Source organism: Erpetoichthys calabaricus, chromosome 1 (genome assembly GCF_900747795.2).
Source record: "Erpetoichthys calabaricus chromosome 1, fErpCal1.3, whole genome shotgun sequence".
NCBI classification, from domain to species: domain Eukaryota; kingdom Metazoa; phylum Chordata; class Cladistia; order Polypteriformes; family Polypteridae; genus Erpetoichthys; species Erpetoichthys calabaricus.
The window spans coordinates 329,081,199-329,100,078 of NC_041394.2; the positions used below are offsets into that span (position 1 = coordinate 329,081,199).

Genomic DNA, 18,880 nt, shown 5'->3' on the forward strand with positions numbered 1-18,880 from the left:
TAAATAACCAGCGTCATAGTGATGAATAGTTATAAGTAACAGAAACAGGTGATTCCTTAGTGGGGAAAAAAGGAAAAGCAGCGGCTGACTTCAAAGCGCTAAAGAGAAGGACTCAGTGGTACATAGGCAGGCAGCCAGCATTAGGATGCCGATTAGGCACAAGCAGCCATAGGAACAGATACGACAGTAAGAAATTAACATATTCAGTAAACAAGGTTTTCTATACTGAACTGTTCGTAGCAGTCAGAAAAGTAGGACAGTTAAGAGGGAAACAGTGTAAGGGTTCATTAATATGAAGGAGTACAAATGGTGCGAGTTGACAGCTTTTAAGTAAAGAATAAGAGGAGCGCAAAGTTAGGAGAACAGACAGAGACAAGTAAAGTTAACCACATAGAAGAACAAACAGCACGTATTCAAGGGGGAGAAGATTACAGGAGTTTAAGAGGCCAGAAGGTATTAAATAATTGTAGCAGTTCTTTAATCCAGTTTCGTTGGATTCATTTTTTTTAGTTTTGCCATATAAGTTAAATCATTTAATTAAAAAATAATAATAAAAAAAGGTAGTTAAGGCAGTTGTAGTTATTCGAACTCAAATTTTAATAATAAGGGAAGTTCAATGCAAGTCCTGATGGATGTTAGACTTTTTAGATGACACCTTGGAGGAGGCAGTCTTCTGTGAGAGCTACATCTACAAGAGATGCCAGCTGATCCAGCACCTCATTGCTGAATTGAAGGAAGAGTTGGCTAGCCTGTTTGGTAGTAGAGAATTGGCGGACCTGGCCCAGGTGTCCTTTAGAGAGCTGCTGTGCACCACTAAAGGGGAGATTCCAGGCTAGACAGGTAGAGGTAAGTGGGTCATGGTCACAAGGCTCAAGGTAAAGGGTGCACACTGCCTGGCGCAATCAAACAAAGAATTGGAAGTATCAAAATGTTTTCAGGTCATTGGCGAGGTGGATGGTGTCTCTGAAGATTCTGAGCTGACAGGCAGGTATGAGAAGCACCAATGGACCACCTCACACTAGTTCCCAGAAAGCAAGAGGTAATGATAGTTGGGGAGTCAGTCATTAAGGGGATCGAAGCACAAGTTTGCTCCAGAGAGAGAGAGTGTGTTGTCTTCCAGGTGCACAGGTGGGAGAGTTCCCTAGAAGCATGGATAGGCTCATGGCCAGGGCAGTGGTGCATCCAGTTGTCATTTTCCATTTTGGAATAAATGACATACATAAGGGCAACCATTAAGAAGGGTATTAAGGAGGCTAAAAGACGGACAGGAATATAGCAGATAAGGCAAAAGATGACCCAAAGAGATTATTTCAGTATTTTAAAGTGCATCAGGCGTAGTAAAGGGGAATTAAAATACAGACAGTGAAATAACAGATGCTATTTGTATTTTCCTAAGGTCTTCACAAAGTGAGGAAGTAGATAACCTCCCAGCTTATGGGACTACTAAGGAGGTACTGAGGGATTTAGAAATTGTAGAGGGAGAAGAGCTGCTCAGGTTAAATAGGCTGAAATCAAACAAATTTCCACAACCAGATAATATTTACCATTGAATTCTTCAGGAAGTTAGCAAGTGCATATACAAGTATATACCGTTCACATATTTTTAGTAGGTCACTCTGCATTGGGGAGATTCTGAAGGAATGGAAAATAGCAAATATTATCCCGTTATATAAGAAGGGTGACAGGGCTGATCCATGCAACTATAGGCCAGTAAGCTTAAAGTACATCATTAGGGAATTAATGGAAGGAATTATTAAGGAATAAGATTGAGCAACACATGACAAGAACAGGAGTTTAACTGAACAGTGAGCATGGGTTCAGAAGAGGGAGGTTGTGTTTTTCTAACAAGCAAGAATTCTATGAGGAAGCAACAAAAGGGTATAATCAAAGTGGAGCAGATAATATTGTTTATCTGGAGTGTTAGGAAGAATTTGATAAGTGCCACATAAGAGGTTGGGCATCAAACTTAAAGAAGTGGGGGTTCAGGGTGATGTTTGTAGACAGGGGCAGAATTGGCTCAGACACAGGAATCAGAGAGTTATAGCTAATTGAATTGACTGAGGTTAAGAGTGGTGTTCCACATGGATCAGTGCCATGGCTATTTTTAATATATTTAATTGATTTGAATAGGAAAATAAGTAACAAGCTAGTTAGATTTGCAGATCATACCAAGCTAGGTGGATTGGCAGATAATATGGAATCCATTGAATCATTACAGAGGGACTTGGATAGCATAGAGGCTTGGGCAGTTTTGTGGCAGATGAAATTCCATGTTAGCAAATATAGAGTATTACATGTAGGATTTAAAAATGTTAGGTTTGAATACACAATGGGAGGTCTGAAAATTGAAAGTACACCTTATGAGAAGGATTTAGGAGTCATAGTGGACTCTACATTATCAACTGCCAGACAGTGTTCAAAAGCCATTAAGAAGGATAACAGCATTTTAGGTTATATAGTGTGCCCTGATGTGTGGAGTACAAGTCCCAGGAGGTTCTGCTCAAGCTTTATAACACACTGGTGAGGCCTCATCTGGAGTACTGCATACAGTTGGTCTCCAAGACATAGCAATGCTAGAAAAAGTCCAGATGAAGAATCCAGGCTAATTCCAGGGCAACAGGGAATGAATTACGAGGAAAGAGCTGAGCCTTTTCATTTTGAGCAAAAGAAGATTAAGAAGAGACATTAGTCCAGTGGATCAAGACTGTTATTATAAAATGAGTTCATCAAGAGCACGGGAACACAGTTGGAAACTTGTTCAGGGTAAATTTCACACAAACATTAGGAAGTTTGTATTCACACAAACACTTGGAATAAGCTACCAAGTAGTGTGGTAGGCAATAAGACTTTAGGGACTTTCAAAACTTGATGTTATTTTGAAAGAAATAAGTGGATAGGACTGGTGAGCTTTGTTGGGCTGAATGGCCTGTTCTTGTCTAGAGTGTTCTAATGTTGTAATGTATTGTTCTAAAAACCTGGATAGGACAACAGTCCATTGCAGGACAGATTCATTGACTCTTTATCTCACTAGACAATATAAAGGCCTATTTAACTTAATCTGCAGGAAGTGGGGTAACTGGATTATCCGAGAAATCCCTCACTGACACAATGAGAAAGGAAATATTCAACATATGGAGAAAATGATCTGGAGTTGTGAGAAAGTAACTCTAAAATCTATGTCATTGTTGCTTTCAGCTTTCATAATTTGCCATTAGACACTCATACTTAAAATACCATAAAAGATAGAAAGAGAAGCTTCAGGACATCTATTCCTGATAACGTTACTGGTTTCCAAGAAAAGTTTTTACTTTTAATTTTAATTCTATTTATGTGCCTCTTCTCAGGAGTTCACTCAGGACAACACTCCCACTTACAGCTGCTGTTCTCCCTGAGATAATATGTGACAAGGCAAAAACCCAAGACTTTTGGATTATTCATCAGCATTTAGACGTAAACCTGATTTGCTTTGGGGATGACTGATTAGCCATTGAATTGACTGAGTTCTTCTTTAGCTATATGGTAACAAAGATTGTTGGGTAATCCAAAGGTCCTGAGTTTGTGTCTCACTACTATTTATAGCTAGAGTGAATTACTGAGAAGACACAGTACTCCTCAGATACATTACACACTTTTTTACTCCACTCCATATTTCTGCATATTTCTTTATTTCTTTTCCTGAGTCTAAGTTCCTTTCTTACATAACAAAACATTGCATGGATTACAGTGTGAACATATGTGCATGCCAGAAAACCAACTTACCCTTTACAGATAATAATCACCTTGATGCTAATCAGCCTCATACTGTACATATGCAGTCATGATGCTGCAGACATTCATTGGCTGGTCGAGCATCCTTCCTCCTGACACTTAGAGACCCTACCAACTGCATTGAAGAGCATCCACCTGCACTCCACAATTGAGCATGAAAGATCTCTGAGACTAGGGATCTGCACTGGCAATCGGAAGGTTGCCGGTTTGAATTCCGTAAATGCCAAAAGGGACTCTGCTCTGTTGGGCCCTTGAGCAAGGCCCTTAACCTGCAATTGCTGAGCGCTTTGAGTAGTGAGAAAAGCGCTATATAAATGCAAAGAATTATTATTTATTATTATTATCCGTGGCATTATAGCACCTCTCATATGTGTTCTGGGGGTCTAGAAAAGGCATAAGGCACAGCGTCTGAGTGGGTAGCTGCTAATACCTGGCACATGTAATGATATGATTGCTAATACAATAAATAGTATAAAACATGAAAAATTGAGGTCTGCCCAAGCTACTTTGCCTCAAAATAAATGAATCATGAGTTAGTCCAGGCCATGGAGAAGTGGTGTTTGTCATTCTCATCTTGGCATCACATATGAGATCATATAAAGTGGACCAAATGCAGAATAAAACAAATACATATGGCCAGTTCCCTGAGAAGTGACAGCAGGTTGTCAATATAAACTGACAAAAAGACAGTAAAGCTCTTCAGTGAAAATACGCAACACTGGCTGTCTTTAAAGAGAACTGAAATTCAGTCTGTACATCATATTCAATACTTTCCACGTTTAATATGTTTGTCACATTAGCACACATTACAATAATGGCTCGGTGATATAATTCATATCGCCGAGCCATTATTATAATGTATTATATTCTAATTATAATACCGTGTACAAGTTGTAATTTAGCTTGTTTGTCTGCATTTCCCTACTTGATCCAGGGTGTCATCATTTCCCATTTCTTCCTAAACGTTTTGCACTCATGGGTCAGAGCTGACGTAAATATACACACATTTCCCCGTTGAGTTTTCTTTTATAAATCCTGATGCTTGCGTCAGGAAGCTGTGTACGTACATTTTGAGTCTATTTATTTGATGCCCCAAGGCAAGTTTACTGAACACGAGTTTCTAGTCTATGTATTTCAGAATTTCTTGAAATGACAGAAGGCAACCCTTGAGTTCTTCTTACCAGACAAAGCTGTAACATCACTTTCAGTTCGTCTTCTCCTTGAAATCATAGAAACAGATTTTTCTTTTTTCTTAAAGCTTTTTTGATCCATTTGAAGATCTCTGGAGGACTAAATGTGCAATCAGATTGTCTCCTCCCCAAAGTCATTTAACTATGACACATTCTGAGATAAATGGAGACTGCAAAAAAATAAGGAAAATAATTTAAAATCAATTTCTTCAGAATTAGATTAGAGATTAGGATCGATTAGAGATGTCAAACACAAAGACAATGGCTATGAAGAGAAAAGGTATTGACAGTTTTATTACCCATTTGCAAATGACAGCCTGCTGGGAGAAGATCCTCTTGTAAAAGCACAGGAACTGCTAGACATCACAGTCACAGGACTACCACCTTTATAGTCAGTACGCACCTATACAGCTGAAGATGTAATCAAGAAAAGATACAATAGGAATATAAAACATGAAGAACTCTGGTGTCTGTACAGTACACTCATCCACTGGATATCACAGGACTGGTGTCACATTCTGTGACCGGGTATGACCTGATGCTGATTTAGGCATGTAATAATCAATCTTTACATTTTATAATACTCTTTACTGAATATAATTTACAAAGCAAACAAGAATACAATTTAAAAGTAACCATTGTCATGCATGCATGTTGGAGGATCTCCTCACAGACTTAATCAGGGTTTTTGATAACCCAATAAGGTGAGAGAGGGCTCTGTCACTAACATTCTCTTCCTCTTCTCTCCCTGCAGCACTGAGAACCCATCCAGTGAGGACACTTAGCTCTGTCCCTTCTGGTTCATCCACTATAAGAAACCCGGCTGCGCAGAAGGAGGCAGCTTTAACGGCCAGAGCAACCCATCTGAGCAACCCCAATTCCTGTGAATGATTTCTAATTCTGCAGCTTTGTTTAGATTTTGCCTATGGGCTGGAAACATAACGGCAAGAGGCATTTCTCTTATTGGACTCTTTTTTGTGGAATAAACAGGATGATACGGTTGGAGTGCCAACTTTTATCTCTACGTGACTTGGCATTTCTGCATCCAGCTGCACCATATTATGAAGAGTACACAAAAAATGATTGAAGTTCAAATCATAATAATGATGATGTCAGGCTCTCAGATGTCTAGCTCTAGTCACACAGTTAGACTGACGACTAAGAAATTAAAGATTTTCAGAAGTCAATAGCAATGTTTTGAAAATAAAGTAAAATCAGAAACAGAGCTACTGTAGTTGAGTTAGGAAAGGTGGAAATAAGTTCATTTATTCTCAATCCATGTCAGCAATCTGGCAGGTGTAGCTAATCTGGAAGCAATTTTGTCCAAGAGAAGTATTTAAATATATATTGAAGTAATGCAGTCAAGGTCTGATGAAAATATGGAAAGGAGGATGAGGAATGGAAGGTTGGAAATGTTTTGATGTTCTGCAAAGTTAAAAGGTACATTGTGAACATGAGCTGGTGGTAGTGAAGAATTGTAAAACATTTTCAATTCACCTGGAAATCCCATAAGAAGCAGTTCAGTTTAATTTATTGGTCAGTTGTAGGGAACTTATATTAACATATCAAACATGCAAGCCTAGCGAAGATCTCATTTAAAAAGAGTGACACAGAATGATAAAAATGTGACATGGCCAATAAATGCATTTCCCCTTTTTCCCTCTAAAATGGGAGAGGAGAGGAAGGATAAAGAAGGAGTAGTTCAAATTAAGGGAGTCCCTAACCTATTTTAAACATGATGGTAGATGAATACAGACTCTAATTCAAGAAATTAGAATTTCTTCAGAAGTATGAAGTTAAATTTGAACTCACCTAATTAAAGATGTCTTGAATGAGACAACTCATTGTTGAGAGAGCTCCTGCAAGAACTGAGAATTTTGGAGTAATGAAATGGTAAAACTCCAGAAAGGGAGATGTGACCCTTAAGGGTGGGTAACCAGAGCTGTAAACCTTTGTGAATGGACAGAGATGCAGACTGTACCATCTGTGAACACTGTGGACCATAAGATTAATTAAATGTTGAAAGCATAAAACAGGTCATTAGCGAAAAGGAAACTAAGTCTGCTGCCATAGCCAAAATGTAAACCAAATGTTAACTTCAAATGGGAATGCTAAAGATTTCAAAACGAGAATTCAAAAAAGAAACATGCAGAAAGCTCTTTGTTTTATTCACAGTCATGAATGAGGAGAGACCCATTGTGCCAGTATTTAAAATGTTGTGACAATGACATCAAGAATACAGTATGTCTCCTGGATCCCTGGAGTAGTGTGATGACAAGTGGGAATTACAAAATGGCAGTTTTTACATATACAAAACAAAATGATGTTTGATTTCCAAAACCCAGAAATCTATGCACGAATCCCCCCCAACAATAAACATTTAAAGTTGTCAGATTAATAACACAGACATAAAAATATAGTCCAGTCTGGAGTGGGATTTGTAGTGAGAAGAAACAAAAAAATATTTTTTGTCTGAGGAGTTTTATTAATCTGAGGTGACTGAAAAAAGATTAATCAGAGGTAAGTTTGAATGATTGAATGAGTAGAGTGCAAAATTGTTGCAGACATACAAGATTTCTGAGGACTGTTACAAGAAAGAGCAGAGTTAAGACAACTTACGAGCTCAGGATGAGCAGGATGTCAAAACTGGGAAGACAGACTGAAACAAGTTAACAGGAATCAGAGCAACAAGTCTTCAAATTTGACAAGGTTCAGATTTAAAATGGAGACTGGAGCAAAATTCATCAAAATATCCAGCCATTAGGAGTCTGCTTGAAAATGAAACTAACTATCATTAAGATGTTCAAAAGGTTAGCACATCCACCGAGAGATGTTGACAAGGTTGCCCTACTTACAGTATATTCCACATGCTGTAATGATCATGGTCACGTTACCAATTTCGAAATGGTATTGCAATAAACAAAATAGAACAGTAACCAGGGCCGGATTTTCCTATAGGCTAACTAGGCTTCAGCCTAGGGCCTCAAGATCAAGAGGGGCCTACATTCAAATTGTTAGCAAAATTTTATTATCTCTCATGTAATTTACAAACTTAAAAATGGAAGGTGAAAGGGCCTCATAAGTGGAATAGCCTAGGGCCTCTTAACATATAAATCCGGCCCTGACAGTAACATAAATCAGTTTGCAATTTGTGTGGAACTAATGTCAAAACTCAAATCAACACGTATGCAAACCCTTAATCAAGCAAACTCTAAACGTAAAACACAATCCTTTTACATTTATTGATCAAAGCTTTTATCCAAAGTAACTCTCAACATTTATGATACAATTGGTTACATTTCTTTTCTTTTTTCCCATTGGAGCATAGGCAGGTCAAGTGACTTGCTCAGGGTCACACAGTTTCAATAGCAGGATTTGAACCCACTGCCTCATGGTTGGAAGTCCAAATCCTTAACCACTACACTACTGATTATAAGGATATGATGAAGGACAGGAACAGGTTACTTATATAGCAGATGATTCATAAAACAGCTGTCATCCTTACCAATAACTATCTCAAACTTGGTAAAGTTAAAAAGTTCTTAAAGTTGTTTCAAACAGATAGCCTGATGGATGTGTGTTCTGATTTATATTATCCAGCATATCTCTGAACCTTCGCTACGGTTCTTTAGGTAAACACATTTAGCTGAAGGAAGAGTTTCTTTCAAACTGGTCTGATATCATCATGTACATAATTGTACTGTATATAACATATTGAAATTCTTACTTGCCTTTCTCCTGCATACTAATGATAGCAGTAGGATGTTAACAAAACATAAAGACAACAACGCAAAACATCAAATACAACAGCAGATGATAGATTTGAAAGGCATACATCAGGTTTTCTTACTCTCTCAATCTCCCTTGGGGACACATTTAGAATCAGTACTGTACTGAAATCAGCAGGTCTTTGAAATGTTCAAGCTCAAGTTTTAATGTCACATAGACACTACAGCAGAATTCTATCTAGTGATCATAGAATAAAGAGAGCAGTACAGCACCAACAAGAAAGAATCAATGAAATGGAGAGATTAAATGCAAACCCCATATATCACATGCAACATCAAATAATAGATGTGAGAAACACTCAAGCAGCTGTCAGTACGAGTTCTTTTTCATTATCCTTATTATCAGTGGAAAGAAAGTGTCCGTTAATGAAGTGGTGTGAATGCTAATGCACTTAATACTTTTTGCCAGAAACAACTGTTCAGACCAATAAAAATTCACTATATGAACAGTACAATGTATTAACTGAATACATTTATATACATCATTTGCACTTCAAATATTAATAGGAGAACTGTGAGCAGCACTCCTTCCTCATTGATGCCATTGTCTGGTTTTGAATCTTGTGCCCAGTCATTGCATTCACTCTGTGTCTCCAAATATATGATGATACGGTTAGTTGGTGATTCTAATCTGGCTCTGTGTGAGCGGAGTTCACACTCACTTGTTTTTCCTGTCTTATGCCCAATGCTGCCAGTCAGGCTCTAGTCCCCATGACCCTGGTTTGGATTAGACATGTTTGAGAATATAATGGAATATTTTTTTCAGCATATATATTTTGTTTACACAAATTATATGCACTATAATTAAGATTTTGATTCCCATTACAACATGTTAATGTCTCTTGAGGCACTTTAACAGCTTTCTTACTTTGTTTGTGTGTTCCTCTGCTCTGTCTTCATGTTGTCATCGTCTGATGACTGCGATGTGACTTCTCTGTCCACTCGACTCAAATGTCTCAGCTTTTGTCTTAGGCCTTTTCTTGAATAAAAGATCCATCTGTTTCTTTACATTTTACCTGGAAAAAATCAGCCTACTCCCTGTCTTAGACAAATGAAGGATCAAAGGTTACTTGAATTACAACCTTTTTTTTATTTATCTTTTTTTTACTAGGTAATAAAACTTGCACAAAACCTAGGACTGAACATTGTATACAAGCAATAAAGACAAAGTTCATCTTTTTCTGCCTCTGTTTTATTATTGTAACTACATATTAAACAGTGTAACAGCAGATTATTGACATAAACACACACACACCCTGCTGGGAAAATTTTATTTTCAATAGTCAAGGTTGAGAGATGCAGTTAGGATTTATCACATACTGTATTTAAAGTTAGTTCCTTACAAGTGTTGGTGGAATTACTTCATTAAAAACAAGAACCAAAGTGTTTTCTTTTTCTTTTATACTCTTTAGACAATATGATGTGCAGAAATACAACCTCTATATCTAATTGAATACTATCACAAGCCAGTGTAAGAGACAAAGCTCTTCTGTCCCCAGCATTTCTTTTCCTCATCTGAAAACATTTTCTTGCAAGGGGTTTCCTTTACCAGAGCAGCTGGCTCTAGGACACTCTATAAATAAGTTAAAAAATGTACAGAATAAGTGAAATAATACGAATTTCACAGAAATCAGCCTACATGTTCCTTCATGAGGACAGCCAGACATAACAACAACAATGACAGTTGCTAAACATTATGTACAAAAGAACCGACTAGTAGTCAAGTCAAGTGGCTTTATTGTCACACTATCCACACCCAGTATTGCAGCATGCAGTGGCATGAAATAATGTCCCCCAGGACTGTGGTGTAACAAACCGTATACATATACACAGGACAAGTGCAAAACAGGTAAAAAAAACTATACTATAATATCCATCCATCCATCCATTTTCCAACCCGCTGAATCCGAACACAGGGTCACGGGGGCCTGCTGGAGCCAACACAGGGCACAAGGCAGGAAACAATCCTGGGCAGGGTGCCAACCCACCGCAGGACAAACACAAACACACCCACACACCAAGCACACACTAGGGCCAATTTAGAATCGCCAATCCACCTAACCTGGATGTCTTTGGAATGTGGGAGGAAACCGGAGCGCCCGGAGGAAACCCACGCAGACACGGGGAGAACATGCAAACTCCATGCAGGGAGGACCCGGAAATTGAACCCAGGTCCCCAGATCTCCCAACTGCGAGGCAGCAGTGCTACCCACTGCGCCACCGTGCCGCCCTATACTATAATATAATAGATAAATAATTCAAAATAAATAATACTTAATTTAATACATAGTAATAATGTGAAATGGATAGTAATACATAAATTGTTTTGTCTTGGTAGAGTAATATATTGCTCTACTTTCCCCTATTGTATTATTAATATGTAGCCTTTGTCAGAATGCCTCAGATATCACAGGCTCACCACTGTTCATAAGGTATTATAGTATTGTATTTCCTTTTCTGACCGTACCATTACCCTCTACCCTTCTGTTACAAATCTGGGTGTCAAGTTAGACTCCCATCTGTCATTTGATATACATATCCATCACCTTTGTAAAACTGCATTCCTTCATCTCTGAAACATGCCAAACTCCGTCCCTACCTCTCCCTCTGTGATGCTGATAAGCTGGTTCATGCCTTTTGTCTCCTCCAGACTGGACTATTGTAATGCACTCCTCATCGGGATACCCAACAAGAGCCTTCAAAAGCTCCAACAAATTCAAAATAGTGCAGCAAGAATCCTGATGAGGGTGCGGAAATATGAACATATCTCACCAATCCTTCGGTCACTGCATTGGCTCCCTATTCACCTCCGTATCGAAATCAAACTCTTGTTTGTTTACTCACCAGTGTATCCAAGGAAATGCTCCACAATATCTTAAAGAACTCCTTATATTACAATCCACTACAAGAAACCTCAATTTTAGAAAAACGTACCGCCTTCGCCCCCCTGTGACCAAACTTCATACAATGGGTGACTGAGCCTTTGCAGCCACTGCTCCACAGCTCTGGAATGCCCTACTAGAGAGCCTGAGAACACAGCAGATGGTGGGCTGTTTTAAAAAACAGCTAAAGACTTTTCTATTTAGGAAAGCATATTAACAAGAATGCTATAATTATTGTTATTTTATCTGTTTTTTTATCTTGCCTTGCCTTTGTTTAATCTTTTTATGTTGCACTTTGAGATTTACTGCTAAGGTAAAGTGACCCTATAAGTCCATCCATCCATCCATCCGCTTCCGCTTATCCGAGGTCGGGTCGCGGGGGGCAGCAGTTTGAACAAAGATGCCCAGACTTCCCTCTCCTCGGCCACTTCTTCTAGCTCTTCCGGGAGAATCCCAAGGCGTTCCCAGGCCAGCAGTGAGACATAGTCCCTCCAGCATGTCCTGGGTCTTCCTCAGGACCTCATCCCAGTTAGATGTGCCCAGAACACCTCACCAGGGAGGTGTCCAGGAGGCATCCTGATCAGATGCCCGAGCCACCTCATCTGACTCCTCTCGATGCGGAGGAGCAGCGGCTCTACTCTGAGCCCCTCCCGGATGACTGAGCTTCTCACCCTATCTTTAAGGGAGAGCCCAGACACCCTGCGGAGGAAACTCATTTCAGCCGCTTGTAATCGCGATCTCGTTCTTTTGGTTACAACCCATAGCTCATGACCATAGGTGAGGGTAGGAACATAGATCGACTGGTAAATTGAGAGCTTTGTCTTACGGCTCAGCTCCTTTTCACCACGACAGACCGATGCAGAGCCCGCATCACTGCGGACACCGCACCGATCCGCCTGTCAATCTCCCGCTCCATTCTTCCCTCACTCATGGACAAGACCCCAAGATACTTAAACTCCTCCACTTGAGGCAGGATCTCGCTCCAAACCCTGAGAGGGCACTCCACCCTTTTCCGGCTGAGGACCATGGTCTCGGATTTGGAGGTGCTGATTCCCATCCCAGCCGCTTCACACTCAGCTGCAAACCGATCCAGAGAGAGCTGAAGATCACGGCCTGATGAAGCAAACAGGACAACATCATCTGCAAAAAGCAGTGACCCAATCCTGAGTCCACCAAACCGGACGCCCTCAACACCCTGGCTGCGCCTAGAAATTCTGTTCATAAAAGTTATGAACAGAATCGATGACAAAGGGCAACCCTGGCGGAGTCCAACTGTCACTGGAAACAGGTTCGAATTACTGCCGGCAATGCGGACCAAGCTCTGACACCAGTTGTACAGGGACCGAACAGCCCTTATCAGGGGGTCCGGTACCCCATACTCCCGGAGCACCCCCCACAGAATTCCCTGAAGGACACGGTCGAACGCCTTTTCCAAGTCCACAAAATACATGTAGACTGGTTGGGCGAACTCCCATGCACCCTCCAGGACTCTGCTAAGGGTGTAGAGCTCGTCCACTGTTCCGCGACCATTACAAAAACCACACTGTTCCTCCTGAATTCGAGGTTCGACTATCCGATGGACCCTCCTCTCTAGAACCCCCGAACAGACTTTTCCAGGGAGGCTGAGGAGTGTGATCCCTCTGTAGTTGGAACACACCCTCCGGTCCCCCTTCTTAAAGAGGGAGACCACCACCCCGGTCTGCCAATCCAGAGGCACTGTCCCTGATGTCCATGCGATGTTGCAGAGGCGTGTCAACCAAGACAGCCCTACAACATCCAGAGCCTTGAGGAACTCTGGGCGTATCTCATCCACCCCCGGAGCCCTGCCACCAAGGAGTTTTTTTGACCACCTTGGTGACCTCAGTCCCAGAGATGGGGGAGCCCACCTCCGAGTTCCCAGGCTCTGCTTCCTCATTGGAAGGCATGTTAGTGGGATTGAGGAGGTCTTCGAAGTACTCCCCCCACCGACCCACAACGTCCTGAGTCGAGGTCAGCAGCGCACCATCCCCACCATACACAGTGTTGACACTGCACTGCTTCCCCCTCCTGAGACGCCGGATGGTGGACCAGAATCTCCTCGAAGCCGTCCAAAACTCGTTCTCCATGGCCTCCCCAAACTCCTCCCATGCCCGAGTTTTTGCCTCAGCAACCACTGAAGCTGCATTCCGCTTGGCCTGCCGGTACCTATTAGCTGCCTCCAGAGTCCCACAGGACAAAAGGGACCGGTAGGACTCCTTCTTCAGCTTGACAGCATCCCTCACCACCGGTGTCCACCAACGGGTTCGGGGATTGCTGCCACGACAGGCACCGAACACCTTACGGCCACAGCTCTGGTTAGCCGCCTCAACAACAGAGGCACGGAACATGGCCCATTCGGACTCAATGTCCCCCACCTCCCTCAGGACGTGGTCGAAGTTCTGCCGGGGGTGGGAGTTGAAGCTACTTCTGACAGGGGGCTCTGCCAGACGTTCCCAGCAGACCCTCACAACACGTTTGGGCCTACCAGGCCTGACCGGCATCCTCCCCCACCATCGAAGCCAACTCACCACCAGGTGGTGATCAGTTGACAGCTCCGCCCCTCTCTTCACCCGAGTGTCCAAGACATGTGGCCGCAAGTCCGACGACACGACCACAAAGTCGATCATCGAACTGAGGCCTAGGGTGTCCTGGTGCCAAGTGCATATATGAACACCCCTATGCTTGAACATGGTGTTCGTTACGGACAATCCGTGATGAGCACAGAAGTCCAATAACAAAACACCACTCGGGTTCAGATCGGGGGGGCCATTCCTCCCAATCACGCCCTTCCAGGTCTCACTGTCATTGCCCACATGAGCATTGAAGTCTCCCAGCAGTACGAGGGAGTCCCCAGAAGGTATGCCCTCTAGTACCTCCTCCAGGTACTCCAAAAAGGGTGGGTACTCTGAACTGCTGTTCGGTGCATACGCACAAACAACAGTTAGGACCCTTCCCCCCACCCGAAGGCGGTGAGAGGCTACCCTCTAGTCCACTGGGGTAAACCCCAATGTACAGGCTCCAAGTCGGGGGACCCTATAAATAAAATGCATTATTATTATTATTATTATTATTATTATTATTATTATTATTATTATTATTATTATTATTATTATTATTATTATTATATAACTTATCCCCACCTTCCCTCCTACATCTATAACCTCAGGCAATTAGGTGTAGTAAAAGACAAGCAGAAGTTAAGTTACAACTTAAACAATGTATTATTGATAATATTCATACATAATAACAATATGCAAAGTAAATTTGAATATTGGCAACCATACAACCTGATTAAATGGTGATGTGTAGTTTCAGGTAGCACATAGACTTGTTAGTTACTTAAAAATGTCTCTAGCTTTCTTCAGAACAGGCTGCATTGCCTGCCTCAATATGGCTGCCGAGTTGTGCTCTCCATTGTGTTGTCTTCTTCAGTTCATGGTGTGATAGTCTTCATCAGTTTGGTAAGAGAGATACTTCTTCATCATATGTTGGTTAGTAAGAGAGAGAGAATGTGGTTGAACAAGCAGATTTATAGCTTCTCTGTCCAACCCCTATAGCCAATAGGACATCATGGTACTTAAAAGCTTCTGATAGAAGCCAATTCCAAACGGCCATGCTTCAGACCAATGGGGCAAAGAAAATCTTAACACCTGCCATCCCCCAAAACCATATGTTAAGGTGCAGTTTGGCTTCCTTGTGGGGGTTGAAAGACTTTAGCAGAGAAACACTCGCCAAACTGGTTTAAGGCACATCCCCCGCCATCTTTGTCATAAAATTCAAAGAGACCCATTCCACTCACTAATGTAATACTAAATTATTTTGCTTTGCCTAAATTACAAAGAAAGACATACAAAATATTTATCAAGTTATATGCAAAATCTTACATCACAACAATAACTAATAAAATAATAACAATAAAATAATAAAAAAACAGTAGTGATAAGTGTAACAAAAGTACTGCATATAAATTCACTACTAGATGTAAAGGACCCGGTTGGGGGTTTGGCACAGAGTTCAGAGTCCAGACAACCAATGGGTAGAAGCTGCTGTAGTACCTGGCAGAACTGGTTTTGATGCTGCATACCTTCTGGCTAATGGAAGTGGGGCGAAGAGACCACAGGAGGGGATGGGAGTGGTCCTTCACAATGCTGTAAGCCTTGCGGATAGAATGCTTTAGAAAGATGTCTTCAATGGAGGGCAGAGAGGTCCCAATGATCTTTTCTGCCATGTGTAGAACTTTTTGGTCAGAGACACTGAAGTTCTCAAACGGGACAGGGATGCAGCTGGTCAGAATGCTCTCAGTGGTGCCCGGGTAGAATGTGGTGAGAATGGGGGAAGGTAGCCTTGACTTCTTCAGCCACCAAAGGAAGTGGAGACACTGCAATGCCTTCTCGGCTGTGGATGTGGTGTTACTTGACTAGGTAAGGTCAACTCCAGGTGCACACCAAGGAATTTGGTGTTCTTGACCAGTTTCAACACTGAGCTCTCGATGTGTTGTGGAATGTGGACAATGTGAACCTTCCTGAAGTTCTCAGTAATCTCTTTCATCATGTCCACATTATGAGACATTCTGCCAGTCCGCCAGTCATCATACAGTATCTCCATTCTGTAAGCTGACTCATCTCCATTGTTTATGAGACTCATCTCCGTTGTGTCATCCACAAACTTAATGATGGTGTTAGATCTATATGCAACCACACAATCATGAGTTAGCAGAGTGAACAGAAGTGGGCTGAGCATGCAGCCCTGGGGACCACATTCTGAAATTAATTTCAGATATCTTGAATTGTAATTGAGGATATTTTAAGATATGAGAAAATGTTCATAGGAGTACTGAAAAAGCTACTTTAATTGATGTGGAAATACATCTGAGAGATCTTAATAAGGATTTCAGACATCTCAAAATGGTAAAATGGATTCTGTTTTAATATATGTTGGAAATGTAATAATGATACCTTAAAATGCATTTTAGATATTGTGGTGGACAGCTGTTGTCCTTGCCCAGCCAGGAACGCCCTGACCATGGAAGAACCAGAGGAGAGAGTATTTCCAGGACCAGTTTCTCCCCCAGGCTGACAGAGGGCATGGAAGCTCAACCCTGTTGGGGCCTGTGGCCACTGCCAGGGGCTGCATGGACATTTCCAGGGCTTTATTTGGCCACAGTTTTTGGAAGTGTGGCCGGAAGAAGCTTGTTGGGTGCCTGGAGTCCTTCCGGGTGCCCTATAAAGGGAGCCAGTCACCACCATTCAATGGGCAGAGTCAGCAGGAAGATGACAAAGCCTGTGGAGGAGTGAAGGTGGATGGACTGGCGGCAGAAGGGACTGTGTTGTGTCTTGATGCTGTGTTGGTGATTTGTACACTTTAAATAAACTGTGTGCTGGGTGTTAAACCTGTCTCCTGCCTGTCTGTCTGTCGGGGTTAGGGCAGCTGTATGGGCCAGGGGAACCAATACGTTCACAATGATTCATGTTTGGGATATTTAAAACACATTTTTGATATCTCAAATTCACTTCAAAATAGCTTAAAATGGATCTCTCTTCTGTTTCAGATATCTTAAAGTGTATTATAAGATATCTGAAATACATTTTAGAAGGACTTCCAGACATGGCGAAAGGGTGTGAGGCCTCCAAAATTCTCCACAAAGTAGGCAAACAACTTCACTGACCATCGCAGGAGAGGTTTGCCCAACTACTGCCTGCAGACTTTGGCCTAAACAGGCTGATAAATAGTGAGCTGGCTTTTAAAGCCCACAAAAACACCAGGAAATGCCTCATAAGAAAGAGAAAAATGTAAAAATTCTGTTTTGTAATCAAAAGGGCAAGAAGAATCTTAATAAAAAAGATATTTATTTAATAAGAGCAAAAAATATCAAAAGGGGAAAACAAGAAAAAAAGAATTTGGCTAAAAAGCAATCCAAAGCAGACAGGTTCCAGTATATTTTTCAATATCTGAAATCCAGAAAACAGTAGAAAAACTCCCAAAAAACAGAAAATCTCTAGAAAAAATAATAGCGAGAAATTCAATGAACCACTGTGGAGTCTCATTTCCAACTGTGAATATAGAGCCAGATGTAGGACACAGAAGCAATGCAGGCATGGTGGCTCTGCTTCTTGGTGTTCCACCCAAAAAGCACATGGAATGGGAGTACATTTAAAGAGTGTAATATGATTGAACAGATACAGAAAGAGGTTTGGGGGCAGCCACCCGTTTACTTGAATCAGGCTGCCAAAATGAAAGATTGGTTCCAAATGACATGTCTCAGCAGACTTTGGTCCAACAAAAAGAAAAACAACAATAGGCAAACATGGCGGCTTTAAAGCCAGGCAAGGGAAGTGACGTCATAGGGGCAGGAACTGGAAATGATGTAATTGGGACAGGAACCGGGAGTGATATCCTCGAGTCCAGGTGAAATTTCCCATGGTTGGTCTGCCGATAAAAAAGAGGAAGTGCCCTCTGCCACATCCTGGTCTGGCACGGTATTATCCCTTTGTGAGCCCTACAGCTGCCTCCCATGCACATGTGCATGACAATTTATAAAAATCAAATAAAAATGATAAACAGAACTGACAAAAATAACAAATACATAAAATAGTTACTAAAAATGAACATAAACAAAAATAAAACAAAATAAATACAAACCAGCGAAGCAATTCTGCCTGTATCATAATAAGTGTAAGCCTTGTGGAGGGTGATTTAAAGGAGACAGAAGGGATACAATGGAAGGACATATAGGTGACAATACTTTGTAATTGTTAGTTTCTTTTTCCTACAGCTTAACCCATAAAGAAAACCCTGAACCTGTGGTCACATTGCCCCTACTACCACTGCTTCCAGTCTGTGATTTGTTTACTCAAAGGAGCCTGCCACAATGGTATCAGTAGTGACCGGATGGTGAATATGGCACTCAATTCAACTTTAACTCTTTTGTGGATCCACTCATTAACATTTTAAATTTTCTGTTTATCATAGGGAAGACAGAACTGAGGAGACCTTATGCTCAGGTTAAGGGGCTCTGATTGAGGTCTACTCTGCTCCACAGTCTTGTTTGTAACACTGATTAAGGGGTAACGCAAATACCTTTTGAAGTTATATTAAATAAAATACACAAACATGATCTTGGCATATGGAACTGTGGGATATCCTCAGCAGCCATAACTTTTGCACTTCAGATCAAGTCACCCACTAAGCTGTTCAGCCCCAGCCAGTACTTGGATGGAAGACCAACAAAGAAAAA

At 41.3% G+C, this 18,880-nt stretch overlaps 2 protein-coding genes across 2 annotated transcripts in view; both read right to left on the reverse strand.

Moving 5' to 3' along the window:
- Positions 1-5,125, reverse strand: part of LOC127529235 (NACHT, LRR and PYD domains-containing protein 12-like) — a 36,259-nt gene extending 31,134 nt beyond the window's left edge. The window contains exon 1 of the mRNA XM_051932270.1: positions 4,950-5,125. Coding sequence (XP_051788230.1) covers positions 4,950-5,040 — 91 coding nt within the window. The 5' untranslated portion in view covers positions 5,041-5,125. The remainder of the gene's footprint in view (positions 1-4,949) is intronic.
- LOC114665934 (NACHT, LRR and PYD domains-containing protein 3-like) overlaps positions 1-18,880 on the reverse strand; it is a 578,897-nt gene that overhangs the window by 527,635 nt on the left and 32,382 nt on the right. The window lies entirely within an intron of this gene.